Genomic DNA, 22375 nt, shown 5'->3' on the forward strand with positions numbered 1-22375 from the left:
AGAATAGTTGCCAGAAAAGCTCACATCATATTCCATACTGTATGTTGCCTGGGCTTGTAGAAACAGTCCTGTTGTCAAGATGGTCCCCCCCCCCCTTTTTTTTTTCTGCCACTTAAGCTACTTAAAAGCTGTGTTCATTGTTTTTCTTTTGCTTTTATTTTGTGTCTGTGAAACTCTTAAGTCAAACAAGGTCACCTCGTAAGTGATGTCTGGTGTTGATGAGAGCGATTAGGAAGCAAGCTGTTTTTAGTTTGTTGCGGGCTATGCAGAGCAGGCAGTGGTTAGCATTCTGCAAGCCTGTAGACCTGATAGATTAGGGTTGATTGTGCAGTTATGCTTTCATTTCTGTTTGAGCAGAAGAGCAGAACTGTGATAGTGCAATGTGGTTGGGTTTTTGTTTTGTTTGTTTTGTTAGTGCTTGCTTCTGACAATTTATTCCAGTATGGCAGTCCGATGGGGCAGCTGGTGCATGTTTGCTCTACAAAATGGATTCAATTAGCACCAGTTGTGAAGTTTACAAGTGATTAGAATTAGCTATAGTGATGCTTTCCCTTTTATGTTCGTGTTCAAATGCTTGAAAATGCCCAGTAAATGGGTCTCAAAGGAAAGGTGGTTGTGCTATTGGATGCTCTATTTTTTTTAATAAAACATTGAATGCTAGTTCATATAAAACATAGTATGGTAGCTCCAGGATGGGGAGCAGGGATTCTCTACCTTTGTCTGGCCTTGGTTTGTTTTCCAAGGATTCAGTGTAGCTATGGAGCATATCAGCCGTGTTCTAAAAGGTGCCATCTATTTGCAAACCCACCACACGGTAAGATGATTAGAACAGAGGCAACTGATGCTCTGTAGCTAGATCAGAGCAAGTGCTTCATTGTGATTCAAAATTAGGCTTTATCTGAAACAATTAATCCCCAGCATTTAACAGGCAAGTGCTGCTGTTTCCCTTGACCAGGTGATAAATCCTCTCTTATGTGATGCTTGTCTGAAGCACTTGATCTTCTGAAGTGCCATTTTTAATCTTGTAAATACATTCCCCCCCTGAACGGCCCTCTAAGAGGTAATCAAGGCTGGAGGTTTTGTTTCCCTCTGGTCAGGAGAGCCATTAGTAACACAGCAATCTGCAGCGCTACTGCTGTTTTATAGGAAGTTTTAGCTGATAAATGCGTGAAAGTTTTCTCTGGTGTTCCCTTGAAAAGCTGTTAGTGAAAGACTGACATTTAAGCCTTCAAAAGAATGTAGGAGAATAGAAAGGCACCATGTCTTTAGTGAACTTCTTCATCAACTCCCGTATTAAGTAGCTATGCTCCGAGTCTATTCTAATTCCTGTCTCTCCAGCTGGGCAACGTTGCTCTTTCCAGTTCCTCTAATGTTTTTATTCTTCAGTTTTGTTGGGCTTCCGTTGTTATACCTGGGAGTCTGTTCTGTGGCCCAAATACATTTAGTGCTAGGAAGAGCTTTTTGTGTAGCAGATGTCTTTTTGCTTTTTTTCTTGTTTTATCCTTCTGTTCTGCCTTAATTACTTCAATAATGGTCATATCCTTCAAAGATAGGTAGATTAGTTTATACCTTTAATTTTTACTAGGTTATGTATATTATTTTAATTCTGTGCCTTCATCCTTTTAATGTCTGTGGACACTAATACTTGTTACCATTTTTGTTATGCCCAGTGTTTCTTACTTACTTATTTGTACCTATGTGTGGGGAAAAAATCTCTGCTCAGAAATAGGTCAGTCATCTTGATTCTTTTCTGTTAAACATATTCCTGCATTTAGGTGAGATACTGTTGTTCTGAGAGCTGTAAGTGGGGTGGTCCCATTTTCCTGCATTGAGTGTACAAATTCTCCAAGACTTGAGGATCGTGAATAAAATAGCGTCTACTGGGTGGAAACTCCATACTTTGAGAGACTCATCTCACCGATCCAGGAGTTGTTACTCCAGCAGTGCTTTCCTTTCAGTCTTCTAGGATAGCTGTATCTTACTGAAATATTCAGAATGTCAAGGTTTTGTTTATTTTGTGTTTACTTCTCTATTTTGAGAAGTTTATTTCCTAGAAACGCTCACAGTTTTCCCTAACCTCATTTGCAGGAGATACTCAGGATCTTGAAAGATCTGGCAGAGAAAAACAAAAGTTCTACCATCAGGTGTTTTGCTGCTCCTCTGTTGTAAAACTAGTAGTAATTTACTGTCATAGTGCTCCCAACACTGTGCCTCTTACTCATCAGTAATGGTGCCAGAAAGTGGTTGAGATGTTCTTAGAATCGATAGCAAACAGAATGTGTCTCCCCACCCTTTTTTCCTCCTTCTGCACCCTTTCTGGAAATGTAGTACGTGTGTTGTCTTGTCCTTCGCAGCTCTTGTGAGTACGCCCTTCACAGGATATGTCATCTGTTTTGGTGTAAATCTGCAGACAGTCCCATGAATTGCAACGTTTCAGGATCTGTTTCTTCTTTATGTCCAATTATGACATCCTCCATGTGCCCTCTCTAGAGGATCTGGGGTCAGAGTTTACCAACCTTTAGAGCCAAATACCTTTGTGTTTTCTTGTAACCTCCTCTGAGCTCCTGGTGTGATGTTTGTACTTACTCTTGCCCTACTGCTGTTTCCTCTGTGGTAACCTCCTGTGGTCTTACACGACGACTACCAAGTGCATGGAGATGCCCAGTGTTTGAAGTACTAAGGAATTATTATTTTTTTTGTTACATCAATGGTGTTGCATCAAAATCCAGTTTAAAGGTATTAGCAGATGCCACTTAAGCAGTTATTTCACGTTGGAATTAAGTGTCTAACTTCTGCAATAGAAATTGATTTAGTGCTTGATTGGATCACATGAAACACTATAAAATGCTGAAAATATGGAACAATTGGCTTGGTCTGGCATAATTTGATTCTTTCGCACTTGCATGGCTTACTGGTGCTGGCTCTGATAATTAAATGGCTTTTCAAAATGGTCATTGTTGACCTAATTCTGTTGGCAGCGTAGTCAGTGGGAGTTTTAATGTTGACTACAATGGGAACAGTTAGACCAACAGATTGCATTAGAAATCCCATGCTGTGTGTTTAATTTCACTTCCTAATACAACAATCTCTAAATATTAAAGGTTACTCTTGCCAAGATAGAGAAGCAGAACATAGTTGCATTTTTTTTCCTTTTCTGACTATCTTGGCTATCTTCTATATTCACTCAGTTATTAATGCGGTGGCCAAGATGCCAGATAAAAGAAGAAAAGTTACCTTTTTCTCCAAACTCTAGGATGCCAAGCTTTACATCTCTAAGTCTGTTTTCACTTTATTGTGTCTATGTTGGTCAAGTCTTTTTTCTAAGAAAGCAAACTAAACAGTAGCAGAAAAATACCAAGAAGTTATCCAGTTCAAGATGAACTTTCATCCTTCTTGTGGCCTACTAAAGCTCCACAAATCTGCTCGAATGCATGGGAACGTTTCTTTCTTTTCCTGCTCCATTCTGTGTTTGTGTTAGTGCTGTTCTTCTCCTACCAACTCTTGCTCTCTGTATTGCTGTTTTGATTTGTCCCACGCTGGTATCTAAACAAGTTATGAATAACCTGAATTTGGGCCAGACCCTTAAAGTTAATTTGACCATTTGTTGGTTCTTGCAGTTTTCCTCCAGAGACAAAATAGTCTGTTTACTAGTTGTAGTATGAAGTCTCCCTTGTAGCTTTATGTACTTTTAACTTGTGATTCTTTCCTTGCACCTTGCTCGATGGATTTCTTAGGTCCTTCACTGTTTTTCACTGAAGCTTTGCAGTGCCATTCACTTTTGCTGGTACACTTATAACAAAGGATATTCCAAGAGAGTTTTTGGCCTTGTTAATAACACTCGATGTGTCACATCTGTTTCACTTTACTTTTGCAAGGAAGCTGTTGGGTTGCTTTACAGGAGAAGCTTATGTACACACCTGCATGGGATCTGTATGTGGGATCTGCATTTTCAGGTTATGTTAAACTACCCATTGCAAATCATCAGCTAAATGAGTCTGTAGGTAGTTGACACTAGATAAAAAGTAGGCCGTTTGATCTTTGCTAGTACTTCAGAGAACTTTGTCAGAAGCTTTTTGTTTCTTGCAGGAGTGCTTCACTCTGGCACTGCAGTCGTGCTAACATCTGCTCTCCTCCCTCTGTCAGCAGGCTGTACGTGGTACAGAAATAACACTAAGTGCCACCCATCTTCACTGATCTGTGGGGTTTTTTATTTTCCTTTTTAGAAGGTGCAGAAATAATCTTCAGCTGGTACCCCAGGGTATTATCAGCTCTTCTAGCTTTTCAGCAGTAGATGCTTAAAAACACTCTTACACGGCATTGGGCATAGGAGTTGAGATATAAATGACTGTAAATCAGTGATTCAGACTAATGTTTGGTAATACACCTCTTTCACACAGACAGTTAAAGAAGCATATCTCACGATTCCATTATGGTACGTAGAAACTTTAGTGTTCTCGCAGGTTAGTCACTGTTCCAAATCCTGTTGTTTGAATCCTAGAGGGTAGTGGTAGTTTGGGGGAGATTTTATTATTATTATTATTTGTTTATTAAGGGGAATGTTAGAAAGAGATTACCATCTCTTGAATTGTTAGAGGCTCTCTGCCATAGTGAAAACTGAAGCAAGTCTAGTCTGTGTTTTTCTCTTTCAGGCTTTTTGTACTGGGGGAGTGTATGAATGGTGAAAGGGACGGTAAAGGAGTTCTCCCATCAGAGAGTCTAGTTCATCAGACTGTGTGTTTCCTAAAATGTTTTTTATGGATGCTAAGCGCTTTGGCTAGTGGCGTTTTAAAAAAAACTCAAATCACTTGCTTAAGGTCCCTTGATTTGTGCTGTGGGAGAGTTTGCACCTTGCCTTTTTTGTCTGTCTGCTAGAGCTAATTCCTCATTCCTTTTGAAAACTGCTGTAGAGGTTCTCTTTAAATGGGTAATTCTGCAGGGTGTAGTCCTATTTTTGTTCCTACTGTCGTTATTTATCCTTTTCACAAGCATCTTCTAATTCTAATAAATGTCCAAAGTAAATGTAAAACTTGAAAAACATTTTGTTTCTGTTCTCCCAGGACTGCATATCAGCATAGTTCAAAAAACTGCTATGTGAGCTCATTATATATATATATATATATATATATATATATATATATATATTTCTGACTTTAACTAGCTCTTAATGTGTGTGGTGGGATCTGGAACATGACACTTCTTTTGCCCTTTGGCCTTTTTTATCAGGAAAAGCTGATATGTCAGCACTTGACTTTTCAGTATTTCTTCTGTTACTGATCTGTTCCCTAATACGGTGGAGTGACAAAAGAAGAGCAGCAGCCTTTACTTTGCCAATTTCAGGAACCCTGCTGGCTTCACAGAAACCTCAGGGAAAGGTGCAGCTTTGGCTGTGAACTGCTAATGCTGTGTCTGCAGTGGGAGGAGAAATGGGAGCTGTTAGCATTGATTCAGGTTAGGTTTTGGTGAAATAGCTTGAAATGCTAATGAACTTTGCAGAACCTCTGCTCTTATGTTCCTGAAGCGTGTGGGAAAAAATCACGCAATGGATTTTCTTCGCAGTGCACGTTTCTTGCTCACAGACTCAGTAAAGGAGGGGGGGACACCACCACCAAAACAAAACCCGCAGCAGCAACAACAACAAATAAAAACACAAAAAACCCTGACTACATGCACAGCTTGCTGGAGTCGATTAGGAATGTGCTGCTGATGTGTTGCATAACAAATATTTAGTTTTTTAGTGATTCTAAGGCTCTGCAAGTAATATTCTCCCCACAGCTGCCTGGGAAGGAGGCAAGTAGAGCTGCAGTCAGATAGAGACCTAGAATCCAGGGACAACAGAATTGCTGCTTGTGCGAGGTCACACAAATTTCTGAATGGAATAAATCTTTGCAGAGATCTGTTTCAGAACTTGAGTTAGTGATGTAGTCTCATTATTTTTCTTGCAGTTTTAGGGCTGTATAATGACAGATCCTCTGTGATCTATGAATGCAGTATCATGATTTTTGCTTCTTGGAGATTTTTCAGTCTGGTCTCCTGCTTGATGTTGAGTTGCTATTGCCAAAATCAGATTGTCAGCCACATCAGCTTTGTCTGGCTTGAGACTTCTAAGGCTGGCATTCCACAGGTGCTTTGGGTGACCTATTTATTCAGTGTTGTACTGTCCTGGGGAAGAAGGCTTTGCTGTGTCTACTGTAGGAAGACAGATGCTAGACCCTTTCACCTCCCCCAAGGCATAGCTGTTTATTGTGAAACGGAATGAGAGGTTTTTGAGAAGCTATGGTTTTGTCTGATACCACCACCTAACATTTCTGACTTCACTGGAAAAGCTTGTGAAAGGTGAGATCTATCTTAGGCTGTAATGGCACTTAACCTGGACCTTGAAGGAGGGAGCTCAGAAGGATGGTTTGCAGATGATGATCCTTTGCCACCTTTCCTGGAAATGAACAAATGAAATTTAGCAGATTTCTTTGACTAGCAGAAGGTTTTGTCAGGACTACGGCATGCTTGCTTTTTCTCTCACAGTCCAAATTATAAGGTTTCTGGTTTATTTGCTTGGGTACTGACACTTATTTATTGACTGACTTAGTTGATACTTTTGAGGCACCCTCAAACAATGAGGTAAGCGTATGTTAGGCTGCCTGCACGCAAACCTATTAGGAGTTTTTGGTAGAGTAAGTTGCATGAATTTGGAACATAAGCATATGATTTATGCAAGAGAAACATTAAAACTCAGTCAAGAGGAGTAGTTGACATTATCTGTGTGGGTTTTTTTGGTTGGTTTGTTTTTTTCTAGATAATGTTCCATTGCATAGTATTTTTAATGTGCAATATTTTTTGTTTTTCTTTTGTTGAAGGGACAATGGAGACCGATCTAGGCACCGAGCTCCCCGTAATGCCCGCATGTCTGCACCGTCTCTGGGGCGCTTTGTCCCAAGGTAAGGCTTGTACACCTAACAGTATGAGGGTATGAAAATCCTTGGGCTACCAGCTGCAATACAGCTCTATGGTACTTTTAGATGGATTTCCTTTCTTGCACAAGGCTGTTGTTTTCTTAGTTAGCAATATCGGGAACCCCTGAGGTGGCATGTTAGTGTGCCCAGCTCATCCTGTGATGTTTTGAAGCACAGCATGGTTTTAATGCTGCTTATGTGCATGATGGAGCCGCAGTGTGAAGGCAGAATAGGAGAAAAGAACCTGATGGGAGATTCTCAGTGAGACCTGCTGGTTAGAGATTAGAAAACTGTTGTGGGAGGTAAAGGGTTTGTTTAATGGTGACTTCACAGCCACATTGATCAGAGGAGGATCTAATCTGTAATTTGCTGTTCATCTGAAGCCATGAAGTGGCTGGCTAAGCAAAGGAGCCCAGTCTTCTGCTATCGTCTGCTGGAATGTAGTCAGGTTTCCTCAAAGTAATTGTACTTGCTGTCCAGGGCTTGTAGCATACTGGGATGTTTTTTCCCCATGTAAATGTGCTCTTTCTTTTGCAGACGCTTCTTGTTGCCAGAGTACTTGCCTTATGCTGGGATTTTCCACGAAAGGGGACAGCCTGGCTTGGCCACCCATTCCTCTGTCAACAGGGTTTTGGCAGGTAACGAGATTTCTGTTTGCAGTTGTTGTGTATATTAGTGGTGTTTTTCTTGTGAATCTGCGCAGAAGAGAACTGACTGGGACAAGACTAATTTCAGCTTTGGGGATGCTTTTTAAGTCTCCTGAAACAAAAGAAAGGCCTGTTAGGGAGTTGTGATAAGCTGTCATTCAAGTGCTTGGTGCTGCAGATTCCATATTTCAAGTAAGTGTATGGGAGTCTCAGCATGAATTGGGGAGGGGTGCTGTTAACAGTTCTCCCTTTGTTTAGCTTCCTCCCCTATTCCTAGATGTCTTTTACTTAACAACCTGACAGGCTAATGATAAGCTTGCTGCAGGTCCTTCTAATTGAATTATAGGGTGCCTTGTTCGTGTTCTGGCTGGCAAGATGCACACAAGGCAATGTGGGATTCAATTAGGATCTTAATAAGTGCGTATTAAAACTAGGCTGCCACCACATACAGTGCACAGCCATTTGGGAGCCTTAAAGGGCAGGCGGAGGCGGGAGGGGACATGGAGGAGGGAACAGGAGTTATGGCACTCTGGCAGTTCATGAATGAAATGGCTTTGGATAACGTGATTCTTGAGGGTGCTTGTTCGTCTGGGTCTGAGTTGCTCTGTAATTAACCCCAGTGCAGGGAGGAGTCACTTTGGAGCTTGGGGGAGAATGAGGGAAGAGGTATGGACAGTTAGGGATGTGCTGCTTTCCTTTTTGTAAGCAGTCACAGGAACATCCCTCAAATGACTGCTGTAAGGTCTCTTGAGAGCCAATGAGACCCTTTTCCTTATTCCAAAGTACGATCAACTATACCTAAACCATTTCGGACAGGATTTATCTAACCTGCTCTCATCAGCCTGTTGGATATTTCCTAAACGTTCTGGGGTGGAGCTGTTGCTGTTTTTGCATGGCTCATTTAGGATGACAGCTCTCTTGTCTTTGATTTCTAGCTTTTAAGTGCCAGAAGCATCTCCTGGATTTTTGTGTCTCTGGACATTTTGTCTGAGTGCATGTATGGTTCATAGGCGTTGTTGCAGTAATAGCAAAGAGATTAACCAAAGGCTAGGCTCCAAAGCACCTCCGCTTTTTTTCTTAGGAAGCAGTGGAACTAGCCTGAAGCTTTAGCTGACGCATGTACTTTCCCATGCTTGCTGTCTGTGTGGGCTTTGGTTGTTGGCACGTGGAAACAGCACACTGGCAGATAATTACTTGCTGCCAGGCAACACTGCAGATCTTTTCTGTGGCCCAGCTTTACAGGAGACACCTGCCTTCAACCCTCTTCTAGCCTTCCTCACAATTTGCCTATTCCTTAGTGGCTGGGAAACAGCCTGGCTTTTTTTCCTTGCATGTTTTATGGAATTTGAGCCCCAAAACGCACATTTTCTATTTGTCGTATGTATGCCAAGATTAACAAAAGATGACAGAAGTTGTAGTCATGGGGCTTCCAACTGACATCACCTATCTTTTCGGTATGGCACTGTGCTGAACATTCTTCATGCTGGAAATGAATGGGATTTCACATTAAAGACATTATTGACTTAAATATTAAAAAAAAAAAAAATGAATTCTACTAATGTAGCAGTTCCTTGTCATAATTTTGTGTCAATGCTCTGTTTATTTTAGTCTGTTACTTACGCTTTCAGCTTTGAAAAATGTTTTTCACTTGCGTTCAAAAACGTGTTAATGTGTTACAGAAACCAGGAAAGTTGAAGATGTAAATATTAGGTGGAGGTGTGAAGGATGAGAACTGGTAAATGAGGTAGCAGTGGTGGGATAGAGAATTTGTGCTCATTAGGTCAGCCGGCAGCATTGGCATTTTTGATGTTATGTTTTGGAGCTGTTGAAGGTTGCAGTGCTGATAGTATGTCGTCTTTTCAGTTAGCCTCTGCCAAAGCTTCTTTCTTCACTACTGTAGTGGAAAAACATCTACTCAAGCTCAAAAGTACTTTAACCCCTGGCCTGGCAGTTATGGGTGAGGTTGCCAGCCTTGGCCGAGGAAAAAATCAATCATCTTCCACTTAATACAGGCTAATCTAAGCTTGAGCGCCTTACATTGTTTCATCCTACTGTATCTCCAGGCTGTCACTTCTGAGTTAGGTTTTAAACCCACAAATGCCAAGTGTATTTCTTATGCAACCTCTACAGGATTTGAGAAAATATGCCAAAAAAACATATTCCTACCCTGACAGCTTGCTTAAATGGACAGTAGACTTCTGTGGTCGTGTGTCAGTGAAAGCTGTTGTTTGGAGAGAAATAAGGAATTGATTACACTTCTGTCCCTTGCCCCATTTATTGCTGTATGAGGAGAAGAAATAAAAGAAGCAGACAAATCTTAAGGGTTTGTTATTTACTTCGTGGTGTGACTGAATTTCTTAATGTCAAAGCTCTTGCTGTCAAGTTTTGTACATACTTTCAGATTTCTGCTTTGTATGAACAACTTTCCATTATTCAAGTGTTGTTCTCGTGCAACTGTTACAGACAATATCTCCGTGCTAGGTAAGGGTGTCTTGTGAATAAATTTGTAGAGCAATCTGTTTTAATGAGCCACCAAAAATGAGTTACCAAAGCAGATGGGCTAGTACCACAGTGTAGATCTGGCAGCATGGCTTTGTTAGTGCGGCCGGGCTCTGAGATGTCAGGCAGGGCTTAGGCCAGGGTTAGAGATTGCTCTGTACAGGTCAGGGATGTGCAACTATGCCTGCTCCAAAGCACTTCCAGGCAAAGGTAAGGAAAGGTGGCAACAGATGGATAAAGCAGGTGGGAGTTCAGGGCAGGGGAAATGAAGCGATACTAGTCAACACGACAGGCAGATAATCTGCGTGCCAGCAGCCTAATTTGCATGTAGCATCGGAACAAAACCGAGTCCCAGTAGCATCCTGCCCATCTTGTCTATTGGTGTACTGGTTCAGTGCAGACCGAACAGTTAGCTGATCTGGTACGCTGCGTCGCTGCGCTTTGTGGCACCAGGTAAGACATTGTGCGAATATTTATTACATCAACATTGTTACCTTTAGCATTCAAACTTGTAATCACACCAAAAAGTGTTGGTAGTTTGACAAGTTATATTTTCCTGTAAAGTCTATGTTGATTGGCAGTAATTACACTGTCCTCCTTTATTAACTGAGTCTCATATCAGCTTTTTCATTATTTTGTCTGGAATCAATGTCAGGATGACAAGACTGACATGTCTCATCCTATTTCAACCTTTTAAAATACTGGTATAACACTAGCATATTTTTCAGTCTTCGGCATTCCCATTTTATTTCAAGACTCGTCAAAAAAACTGGGAGTTCATTTGGCAGCTCTTCTGAAGCTCTTGGTGGTGTGGGCTGTAAGGTGCCCTCTGGATTGTCCTCTCTTCATTGAACTGCCATAAGCGATGGGGTTATGGCCTCGAAGGAAATATTCATAAAGTGAAAACTAGTCAAATTAAAAAATATTTGAAAAGAAAGTTGGTGAAAGCAATAAATGTGTTTTGGCATTCTCATCTGATAGAAATGGCCGATTGCATGCAGAGGAATTCAGCATCTTGGGACTGTTTGTCTCCTAGTCTAGCCAGCAGTGTGCGTTTTTCTTTTATTTTCTTTTTTTTTTTTTTTCTTATAGGCACTTGTGCTTCTTAGGAGATACCAAAGAGCTGTTCTGTGGGATGAGGTTACACCTTTCTTGATGGGATTTAGTACTGCTGCAGAGTTCAGCATTGTAACATGCCTGACTCTGGATCAAGGAAGACACAGCTCTGTATTGTTTACCACCTCCTACTGCTTTTTTTTTTTTCTTAAGGCAGAGTACTTCTGCCCAAAGTTTTCTTTACAAATTTCTTTGTCCTAAGTCACACTGTGAGCAGGACACTTACAACATAATTTGAGGGCCAAGCTGTGCAAGTTCCTTGTCTTCTAGTAGTAGACAAATGTAGTTCTTAATACATTATTAAAAATGAGTAAATATAATCCAAAAAATTCCCGTTGTTCCCACTGAAGTGCTTCTGACCTCTTGTTCACCCATATGAGCTTTTTCCTTTAGGCTTTGTGATAATTATCTGACTACTTCAGGATGGACAAAAACTTGCTGGTGGTGGTATAGTAGAACAAAGAAGGTTTTGGTTTCAGTTTAGTGCAAGCTCAGGGGAAGAAAATTAGTGTTTGCCAAGGAACATTTGCAGGAAGCCTTAAAAGTTGACACAGATACCAGTTTATGTTCCTGTTACTCAGCAGGAGACCATCATATGTAAGTTTACTGGGAATGCTTCAGTCTCACCTTACTTTGGTTTAATAGGCATCTTGCGGTGATGTGCATCTCAGCAAGTAAAATATTTTTCCTTGCATGGACACAGATTGTGTGTCTGTTCTGGCTCTGCCACCAGATTTTATCTGTTTAAATGTAATCCATCACAGTTCCTTGAAGTCCTCTACCTCTTGGAGAGATCCAGACTCAGCATGGCTTAGGGGCTGAATGATACAACACTTTTAGTTGTATGCAGTTGTATAGTGATTGCCTTGCTGTTTCAGGGCAGTAGATTCAGACTAGAGACAGAATGCTAACATATTTAAAAAAAAAAAAAAAAAAAAAAAAAAAAAAAAAAAAAAACTTGATATTACAGGTTTTTCTACAGTTTACACCTATTCAGCATATAACTTGCTACGGGTGGGGTAATATTACAGCTTTGGACATCTCTACTTAAGTTTCAAAGCTATGTAATTCTGATTGTGATGTTTATCTCTTACACTGGAATAGGGCTGAGGCTATAGGTGAAACTAGGACTCCGTCTTAAATGCAGTAACATTGGAATGTTGACAGCCTGCCTTTGCTTTGGGATGTTGAACTTCCAAGTGTGATATCCAGGTGATGTTTGATGTTCTCCCAAAATCACATGAGCTGTCCCATTATTCTGGGATAATTCCTGAGAGAATTCCAGGTCATGCATCTTTAAGTGAAGTAGGACCTCAGCTTCTTGTTTTGGTACTTCTGCCAGAAACAGTTAACAGTTAACAGTTGCTAGAGCATTTGAAGCTTCATTGAGATAAAAACTAGCTAAGGTGGTGGATAAATGTCCTTCTGTGACAGGAAGACTTATTTGAGAGCTTGATAGTTTTCCTAATAAGAATTAGAATGATGACCTTTCACCAGTCAAATTTATAAACTAGACTCACAAGCTATGATGCTTCCTGGTGCATGTTCCCAATCTGTTAACACCGTAGTTGTGTTAAAGGCTCACTTGTTCATATGCAAGTCAGTGGCTCTAACCCAAGGCCAGTTAAAATGGATGTTGATGAGTCCCCAGTATCTGTAACTGGAAAGACTACTGGTTGCTGCTGCTACTAGAATTAGCCCAGAATTCACTTCTGCTCAAATGATGAAAGTGGTTGTGATGAGAGGCTGCTTTGGTTGCCTTAGAAACAAAACCAGGCAGATTCTCCATATCCTCTGGTATCACAGGTGTGAATTTCTCCCATGGTTCAAGTCTCCTTTACCCAACGCTGTTCTGTCGCTTCAAGTGTCATAGTGAGCTGTGAATTCTGCTCTGAGATGCCCTCACCCTTCAAATGTGCTTGCAGTGACACAGAACTGTACAAGGTAGGACAGAAATAGAAGACTCGAGAACTCCAAAAGGTCAGCAGGAGTTGATGGGGAAAATGCATCCCTCGCATCCCTCCTTTCCTTGTTCCATTGTTTCTCCTCACTATTAGCAGGTATGTAGTTCACTTTCTCTGGGAAGGCTTGTGCACGTTTTCCACGAAGGCACACTTTCCACTCCCTACTGTAGCTAGTTCATGCATTCGCAGTTCAGCACTACAGCCTCTCTTCTTTATATCTCTGCACAAGAGGCTGTACTTCCACAAAAATTACAAGCAGTTCTCAAGCCTGTCATGAAGGTGATAGGCATCTATAGCTTGCCAGTCACAAAATAACCTGAGACATGTTTTAAGCTTATGTTGTTTAGTGACTGCTGATGTAGGCTATGGAGAGACCACAGAGAATGAGGTGGCTCAAAAGTTTGCATCTTTTCATATTAAGCAATGCCTAACAGATATACAGTGCATAGAGAGCCAGCCACACAGGTATGTTCATTGATTGTAGTGCCCTACAGATCTGTCTGTTGTGAAGACAAGGATTAGATCAAGACGCCAATCCAACTTAATGTAGTTGTTTTAAATGAAGAGGCAGAAAAGCAAGCTAACAGTAAAAAGGCAGTGATGGACAGCTGTGAGTTAACTGTATCTTAGCATTAGATCCATCGTTGACTTCTTTACAGATTTTGCAGCAATGGCTACAAAGCAATACCACATCATGACTGTGGTCAGAAAGTGAGGTTGGTAAACATTCTTCAAATGAAATCCCTCATGTAGAATGTTGGAATCAGTTTGTTTTCATTTAAGGAAAAAAAAAAAAAAAAAAAAAAAAAACACTGGTAGTAAGTTCTTGTGGCTACTTAGGATTCATATAGCTGGTCCACAGATGCTGTGTTCTCCCTAGCAGGTCTGTCTTATAGTACACCTGGCCTTTCATTTCTCACTGTATTGCAAGACACTTGTGAACTTGTTCTTGCTTGTTTTGTGCTTTAATTGGCAGTCCAACTGCTCCTTTTCTCATGCAGTAATGTGTGTCATTGACTCAATGAAGGCTGAAAGGTAGTTGATATCATTAGCATTTGGGTGACCCCCAGGCCCTCTCTCTTTGGAAATACTAGTCCTGTGCAAGGACCCCACAGAAATCCCCAAGCTGGTGATGCTGGTTTTGGTACAGGTAAATGCTGCTCTGAGCAGAAGGGGATCGAGTTCTGACTAGCTAGACATCTGAAAGGGCACGGTAGGTAGTGTTGAAGAAAGCTATTAATATGCATTAATGTGATAATAAAGGTTGTGTTGTTTCCAGTTAGCCTTTCCCTCCCATCCAAAATGTCAGACTCTACAGTGAGAATCTATGCAGTTACTCATCCTCATTTTGATGTCCACTTCTGCTGTATACTGTCGCATACAGAAAGCATAGGCAGCAAGAAAGTGTCAGGATACTTCATCTGCTGGAATGGAAGAACATCAATCTGGCTGTCTGCTTGTAATGCCCTGCTTGCTCTATGTCTCTGTTTACTTGCTTCTTCCATTTAGCAGCAAAGGTGCTCGTGGGCACAGCAACTTGTGTTGTCAGCTGTGAACAGATCCAGTCTGAAGTCTTTGATTGGGGCATAAAGAACACAGAGCCCTAGAAATTGAAGAGCAGAGGGGAATTAACTCACATCAGAATAAAAAGGATAATCATTTTAGGAGAGAACCTCTCTCTATAAGATGCCCCTGTTTGATTCCAGAGACCAGAGCACTCTCAATGCTTGTGTAGAATCTCCAAAACCAGTTTAATTTCTAAATAATAATCTTGTAGTAATGTATTTGTTTATCAGTATCCTTATACAGTAAGAGCTGACTCTTCACACCTGAGAGCTGGAGATGGTCAAAATGCCTCTTAAATATTGCGCAGTAAAGATGCAACTGAAGAGTCAAAATACTTTAGTGTTTTAAAGCTTGCTCTTGCTCAGTCCTTTTTGTTCTTGTCTTCTCTTTATGCTTTTGTAGCTCAACCCGCAGTTCACCTCAATCTGTTAAGTCTGGGAATGTGTTAATTGAGGGAAAGTGAGTCAACGGGAAATAAGAATCTACAGCTATGTACGCTGTGGGGGGTATTTACACTATAATTTTTTGGGCATCTGACTTGGGAGACTAAGCTTCCTGTATCGTTAGAGAGGCTTTTGCTCTGATTCATCATCTGAAAGGAGCTGAACTTAGGTGCTCTGAATCTTACATGGAGCTGCCAGTCTATTTATCACCGATTATATAAGGAGCTTGGGAAGAGTACCTTTCTATTGTGGGTACCTTTAGATGCATAAAATTAGGCTGGTTGCGTCCTGCCCTGACAGCAGGGTGCAGAGAGAATGATATCTAGAAGAGGAGCAAGCAGCAGGAGTGGGATAAACTAAGAAAGAAGAAACTTGGAGACAAGGAAAAGCAGCAGCTGTCTTGTTTGTATGGAGCATGTTCCTTTTTTTTATACCTTGCTTCCAGAGGTTAAATACTGCTTGGCAGAGTGGTAGTGACAAGTAATTCAGCCTACGTTGACCAGGAAGGTCGGACTAGAGGAACTCCAGAGGTCTTTTCCATCCCTGACCTTCAGGGATTCTCTGATTTGAGAGCTCAAGAGCAGAGAAATTATGTTTAGGCTCACTGTAGGTGAGAATGGAGTTTCAGTAGAAGCAGAAAGTGCAGCTGCTTCTAGCTGCACGTGTTGGGATAGTTTGCTGAGCCTGTTGTAAAACCTTGTAGTGACTGTTACTGCAGAAATGGCTCTTCCAAGGTTTGTCAGAGAGAGCAGATGTACTGGAGAATGCTTTGTTACTGGCTTGCTATGAAGATCCTCATTTTGTGCCAAGAGTCTCTCCTTTTCACTTCCTTTTGGTAAGCTGAACCGAAAAGCCAAAAACCCTTCAATCACCTGCTTGCATAGTGTAAGTGTCCGTAGAAAAAGCATGGATTAGCTGCTGTATGTTAGGAGCGTAATTTATAACTTCATTTGCAAGTGCAGAGTAGAACAAGTCCAACTTTTCCAGTCAGAGTGAGTACAGACCACTTGTTTTACAGGATATGCTTGATGAAGCCTTAGGTGTCAGGGGAATTTTGGCTGGTGTCTGGAAATGTGACTGTACTGAGATTAGCACTGGTTGGGAAGATCTGCATTTGCTCAAGTGTGACAGATGTTGTCTGTGACTGGCTGCATTTCAGGAGTTGTGGAGATGGTTTTAATGTGGTGTCCTTGGTTATGCTGCCACATGAGAGGAGCTTCTGTGGCTGAAAATGTGTATGACTTTATCTTTCCCCATCTTCCATATGAGAAAATCCTATGAAAGGGTTAAGAGGTCCCAAATGCAGAACCCTGAAGTACTGATGACACTTGTGCCATTCTGCTAGAAGGCTGATTAAGATGATTGCTTCCCAGAAGAGATGAGGGATGCAACTGCATGGTTGCTGTTCCCAGCCCTGGCACACAGACCTTCATGTGTATTTGTGGAGGCACATCTCAAACAGGAGCAGTGTGGTACTCAAACCCCCGAATTAAACTGAAACAATCTGGGAGTTAAAGGAAGCTGTTTCTATGGAACGACCTTGGGCCAGAGGCAAAATGTGCTTCAAAGAAGCTAGCTGGTAAGCATGGTTAGTAGCCTGTAGTTCAGCGGTACTGGTCTATTGCTATTGGCCTTTCAAAGAACCAGGACTTTGGGATCTTGCATCAATCCATTTCTGACTGCAGACACTAAAACATAGAGCGTGACAGAGGCAATCTCCATCTGTTTGTTTGGAGGACAGATCTTTCCTGCAGTTGCTTCATTCCCCATGATGATCTAAGCAATGGAGTGAGTAAATGGGTAAGTGTTATCACAGCCCCATGTGAGGTTAGGTGCCTTGAGACAAGTTGTGTATTGCATTTGCAGGGTGTGAAGTCTTGTTCTGGGCCAAGTATAGACACTGAAAATGTTTTTGGGAGGGGAAATTGCATGTGAACCAAGGGAACATGAATTCTTATGATGACACAGATATAGATCTAAGACCTTACATAAACCATGCAATACCAGAGCATGAAACTGTTGTTACCTCTTTATATGGTCTTAGTAACACCATTTCAGATGGTTTGCAAATGCACATGCAACTTTTGTGCCTGTACTTTAGAAGGGCTCAAAGTTGATAGAGGAAGAATCTGCTGATAGAAACTTCAAATATAGAATGACATAAGCTTAATGTACTTCGCTAATCAAAGAAGTAGTAGGTAGAAGTTTTTACTTGATGGGTCTAGATATACCTAAGCGGGGGAAAGATTTCTGATGGAGCACCCTTTAACAGACAAAAGGAATTAAAGATGCAGAAGCTTATGCCAGACCAATTTAGACTGGGAACAAATGGCAGATGTTTGGTCATGGTAAAGTTTATTTATTTATATATTTCTTAAGGTCCTGCTGTATAAAGTTTACAATCTACCTTGCAGTGATTAATTGTTAAAACAGGTAGTTTGTTTTTTTTCAGTATATGGAGCGTTGAAACTAGCAAAGCTGTTACCTGAGCTCAAGGGGAAGCTTATGAGCATGGTACTGGTCCCACATTTCCTGGTCTGTGCAGGAGTATGTCCTCAGTGGTCCCAGTGCAGGAGGTCCCGCTAGCTATTTGCATCATTTCTTAAGTTGTGAGCACTGAGTATGAGAAAACTTGTATATAGTATTTGCTGATAGACTGTCCTTGTCTTTTCATGTTTTGGTGGCTGGGAAGCTAAAGCTTGCTTTAAGATTCAGAGAGGTGAGATGTGTAGCTTGAGGAGAGATGATGTTCTTAAAAGTGAAGAGTGCGGGCTGATTCCTTTTGTGTGCATTGTTAAAGTGATGAATTTTGAGATACCATTGTAGCAGAAGGGGTAAGATTTTACAGAAGTGCTCATCATCTTGTGGGCGGTGAGGGCCCCTTGGGGACATGTCTCTTTGTGGGTGGTAAAGCTCATTTAGCTGAAAAAGTATTTTCCCACAGCTCATTGCCTTTTTTTTAAATTTATTTTAATAAAAAAAAATTAACCCCCAGTTGAGAGTGTGGAGGGAAGGCAGAGAACCGGTGTGATCTGTCGCGCCAGAGTAGGGTTGCAGGTTTTCTCAGTGACCTGCTGCATTTGACTTTTATCTGTGAAGAGAATAGTCACGATTTTTGCTTATGCATTTTACATGGGGGGGAAGCAAACCTTGAGCCAGATTTGCTACATCCAATATAGGCTATCTTCACAGATGTTTTTATAGCAACCCTTGCATAAAGGTGGAGGAAGCTCTTACTATGGCAACATAGTTGTATGTCATATAAGGGATGTGATAAAGATGCTGTGTATTGATCTCTAGCTGCCTTTCCCAGGTAGATTGGATTGTATGATTGGATCTTTCTGCTTGTTATCCTGGAGTTTTTTGGTAACTGAGCAATGCATCAATCTGTTATCATTTAGGGTATACATATCAAAGATTGTTGCTTGCTATTAGATTCTGCAGTGGTAGTTTTCCTGCACCCATAGTATCGTTGCTTTGGCTTACTCTGCCACTCCTCAGCACTGCCTGCAAGTACCTACAATTTCAGCTGTATCAAGCTGCTTCAACCCACCTGTTTTTGCAGCAATGGGTGGGAGAGTGTATGTAGCTGTGGCTTATGACCAATTAGATAATTTGAAAGCTGGCAGCAAGCACAGAGCTTGGCATGGAAGAAGTTTTGGTGATGTTCGTTTGCTTCCTTAAGCAAATTTGGGGGTGGTAGTGGTAGAAGTCATTCACAGAAGCCAAGAGAAGAGCAACTCAAAAATCAAAAATGTTACCACCTTTGCTACAGCAGGGAAGATGATGGTTAGAAAACTAGTTCTGAGCTTTGACCAGAAAGCAGTCACTGAAAACAGGGCAGCTCTAGGAGGATTTGAGAGATGGAAGGTAGGCTGAGAGGATCTAAACTGGATTTGTCAGAAAAGAAAAATGACTGCTGGTTCATATGGTGCAGTTTGAGAGCTGGGAAGAAGATTGGGCAGAAGAACAAGGTCATGGCAAGTATTTCCCCTTTTCACCCTACACATTCAAACTGCGGTCCACAGCATCTGAGGAATGTAGAGATGTAAGAACTTAATGTGTGTTTGTATTGTGAGAGGAAAGAGGAGCACACAAAGGTGTGCTGACATGACAAGGACTGAAAATTGGCACAAAAGAAATAAGGATAAAATCACTGGGGCAGGTGGAAAGCTTTGAAGGATTGGCAAGATTCTTCTGTATGTGATGGAAGGAATTACAAAAGGGGACTGGAAGGATGGAAGAAGTAATGTCATTCTGTAATTTTCTCATAAGCAGTTGAGATTCTGCGCAGAGAGAAATGGAGACTGGAGGAGGGGAGGGATTGAGGAATGAGTCAAAGGTGGTGACAAGGCAGCTGGGATTGCAGGCGTGGGTTTCTGTTAAAATGGAGAAGCACTTTTCCTTCTTTCAAACAATTGTTCATATTAGCGTACCTGGTGTGGGCATGCATGCACCTATCCATGTGATACGTGTCTCCTGGAGTGCTGCACACGGGCTGTTCAAGTACTTATGACAGAGACCAGCCAAGTCAGACCTGTGTCTTCCCTGGGTTGCCACAGTAGAAGAGAAAAGTGTATCGTGAAGGGTGTTAGTCTGGTGACAGGGTTTACATTAGTTATCTTGCAGTGAAATGGGAACTGGTATCGGGTTGGTCAGGCTGAAAATCTGGTGGGGAGTGCATGACTGAGGAAAGAGGCAAAATAAAAAAAATACTCTAATTTGGACAGTGAAAAGGATGAAGGGAATACTTTGACAGCAGAAGGGAAATAAGAGTGCTGTGGGTAGCTATGTAACTGATAGTGCTTGTAGACTTGAAATCATAGCAAGACAGAGATGGGTTGACAGAAACACTGGAAGACATGAAATTGTGGAGGGGAGGGATTCAGTAACAGAAAATTGAGAGAACAGTCTTGTAGGCCTCATGGAATGAAGAGACTTGCAAAGACATTGATGGAAGGAAGTGTGTAGCTAAGGGACTTGATTGGGTCCTCTATGCAGAAGGCATGGAGGTGATGTGAGGAGAGCACACTGCCATCTTCTTCTGGCCCAGCTTGGCCACTGAGATTGCGTGGGAGACCCCTCATTTGGTAGGTACGTGCGCTTCTCTTGACGCAGGGAGGAGTGAAAGCTGAAGGCAAAGCTGTGTTGTTACTTCTTTGCTTGCAAAGAATCTAGCTCTAACTGGGAATGTCAGTATGTTGCTGCATAGGGAAGGTGAGAGTTCAAATGAGTTGTTTTTTTGTTTTTTTTTTAATCTGTGGCAGCGAGCAGCTGCTGTCAGCCTAACCCCCTCAGCAGGAAGTCCTATGGTGCAGGGCATAAGCCCTCATAGTCCTAGCGATAGACAATGCAGCAGCGGTGTTGCCTGAGAAGTAGGCTGTATTGGTATTCCAGTTCTCACTGGAATGAAAAATTCCTGTTGATAGTTAGCTAACGACCTCTCTTCTGCCATCAGATTCTTTTGTTTCAAGGTTCTTGCTTTTGAGTGTATGCAGATGCTCTGTAATGTCTTTGCCTTAGGTGCCCACATTGAATGCAGGGCACCTGGCCACAGTGCCCTTTCCAGCAAGCTGACTTGCACAGAGCTGTGAAGAGATCAGTCTCACCACCTCTGTGATTTCAGTGAGCTACCGCCTACCTTCTGCTGTCCCTCTGACCCGTGAGACCCAATAAAGTTGTCTTTGTAGGACCGTACTGTTACACTGAGTCCTAGGACTGAGAGGCTGACCTGGAGTGCTCCTCATCATCTAGGCTGTGCCAGTGCTGATGCTCTGAACTGGTAGGAGCTGGACCTCTGCCTCTGCTGCTATGAGCCTCTCACCACAGGTTTTTTTTTTTTTTTTTTTAGCTCATGACCCGTCTCCAATAAAGCATGGCTTGCACTAAACTGTGTATAATATAAAATTTTACAACAAACCAGTAAATTGCACTTGCCCAATTTTCACTGCCTGAATTTCCTTCTGCTCTTGCTTTTAAAAGTGTTGGAGTAGCTGTGGTGATTACACTGAATAGCAGTTTCTTGGACAGGTCTGCTTGTGTCCTCTGAACTAATTCAAATTGGATTAAAGTCAAGTCTGCCCCAGAAAGAAATAAAACCTATCTGCAGTATCCATCCATTGTGCAGCCCTGGGCATGCATGCTGAGTAGCTGTGGTGTACTTCTGCCTTGAGCTTAGGTCTTGGTTTTTCTCTTTGTGGCTTTGAGTTTGATTTCTAATTCTCCTTAAAATAATGGGATAAAGTGTCAGTCTCTTTTGATCCTGTAGTTGCTTTTGTAAGTGCTGTGGATTGGACCTGTCTGGGTTGAACTCAGCTGTGGCACTGATTTACAGAAGTCACTGCAAGGTTGTGAACTTAGCTGAACTCCTTGGTGAAGTCCTTCTGCCTTCTGGGAGCTGGAGAGATGCTGAGTCACTTTGTTTTCAACATTGTGCCATTACTTTTGTGTAACTGTCCAGTAGCACATGGACCAGTGTCTTTGTCAGTCCTGCTCAGGGATCTTGATTGCCCCTTGAACATGAATCTCTGCGGGGATTGCTGTTTTCACTGAGATGCTGGAACCTCCTTTGTGCATTGAATCTAATGGCAATAAGGAAGGAGTCTAGTTTCCATTGCTGTTGTCTAGATCACCCCAAACCACCCTCAGAACTTCCCTTGTCAGAAAGTATTCAAAACATGGCAAGAGCCAAGTACTTTGTTTACTGCAGGTTTCTTTTACCTTGTTCTTTCCCAGCTGGAGCAATGCGGTCTCCTCATTGTGTTCTTCCAGGTTGGATTTCCTCCTTTCTATCTCACTGTGCTTTAATTTTAAACTGCCTTCCCATTAGTTTGACTTCTGTTTTACGTTTTCTCAGTTTGCTCATTTTCTGCTTTTCTTGGTTGTCTCCCTGTTCACCACTTTACCCAGAAAACTGTTAGTCTACCTGCTTGCTTCCCAGTTCTGTCCTGCCTTCTCATCAGATGGGGATACCTCTTAAATTGCTCCATTAGTGATGTCTCTTCAGTTTTGTATTCCCAAAGCAAGACGCGTGCCTGGTTTGTTTGCAGACACAGTGACTATACAGGACCCACCAGTCTGAATGGAGCCCTTTAATGAGCACAGCTTGCTTCTTAAAACACGTTTCTTAAATGCCACCTGTCAGCAATTCATTTCCCCTAAGACACTTTGTTAGTTTATTATATGGAGTTTGT

General features: G+C 41.7%; 1 protein-coding gene across 2 annotated transcripts in view; it reads left to right on the forward strand.

Annotated features, from left to right (window-relative positions):
- Positions 1-22375, forward strand: part of AMBRA1 (autophagy and beclin 1 regulator 1) — a 118438-nt gene that overhangs the window by 35281 nt on the left and 60782 nt on the right. The window contains exons 9-10 of one of the 2 annotated variants that reach the window (XM_035327768.1): positions 6849-6932; positions 7485-7585. In XM_035327768.1, the coding sequence (XP_035183659.1) occupies positions 6849-6932; positions 7485-7585 (185 nt within the window). The remainder of the gene's footprint in view (positions 1-6848; positions 6933-7484; positions 7586-22375) is intronic. The other variant, XM_035327769.1, reaches the window with a different exon arrangement.

The sequence above is a fragment of the Oxyura jamaicensis genome, chromosome 5 (genome assembly GCF_011077185.1).
Source record: "Oxyura jamaicensis isolate SHBP4307 breed ruddy duck chromosome 5, BPBGC_Ojam_1.0, whole genome shotgun sequence".
NCBI lineage: Eukaryota > Metazoa > Chordata > Aves > Anseriformes > Anatidae > Oxyura > Oxyura jamaicensis.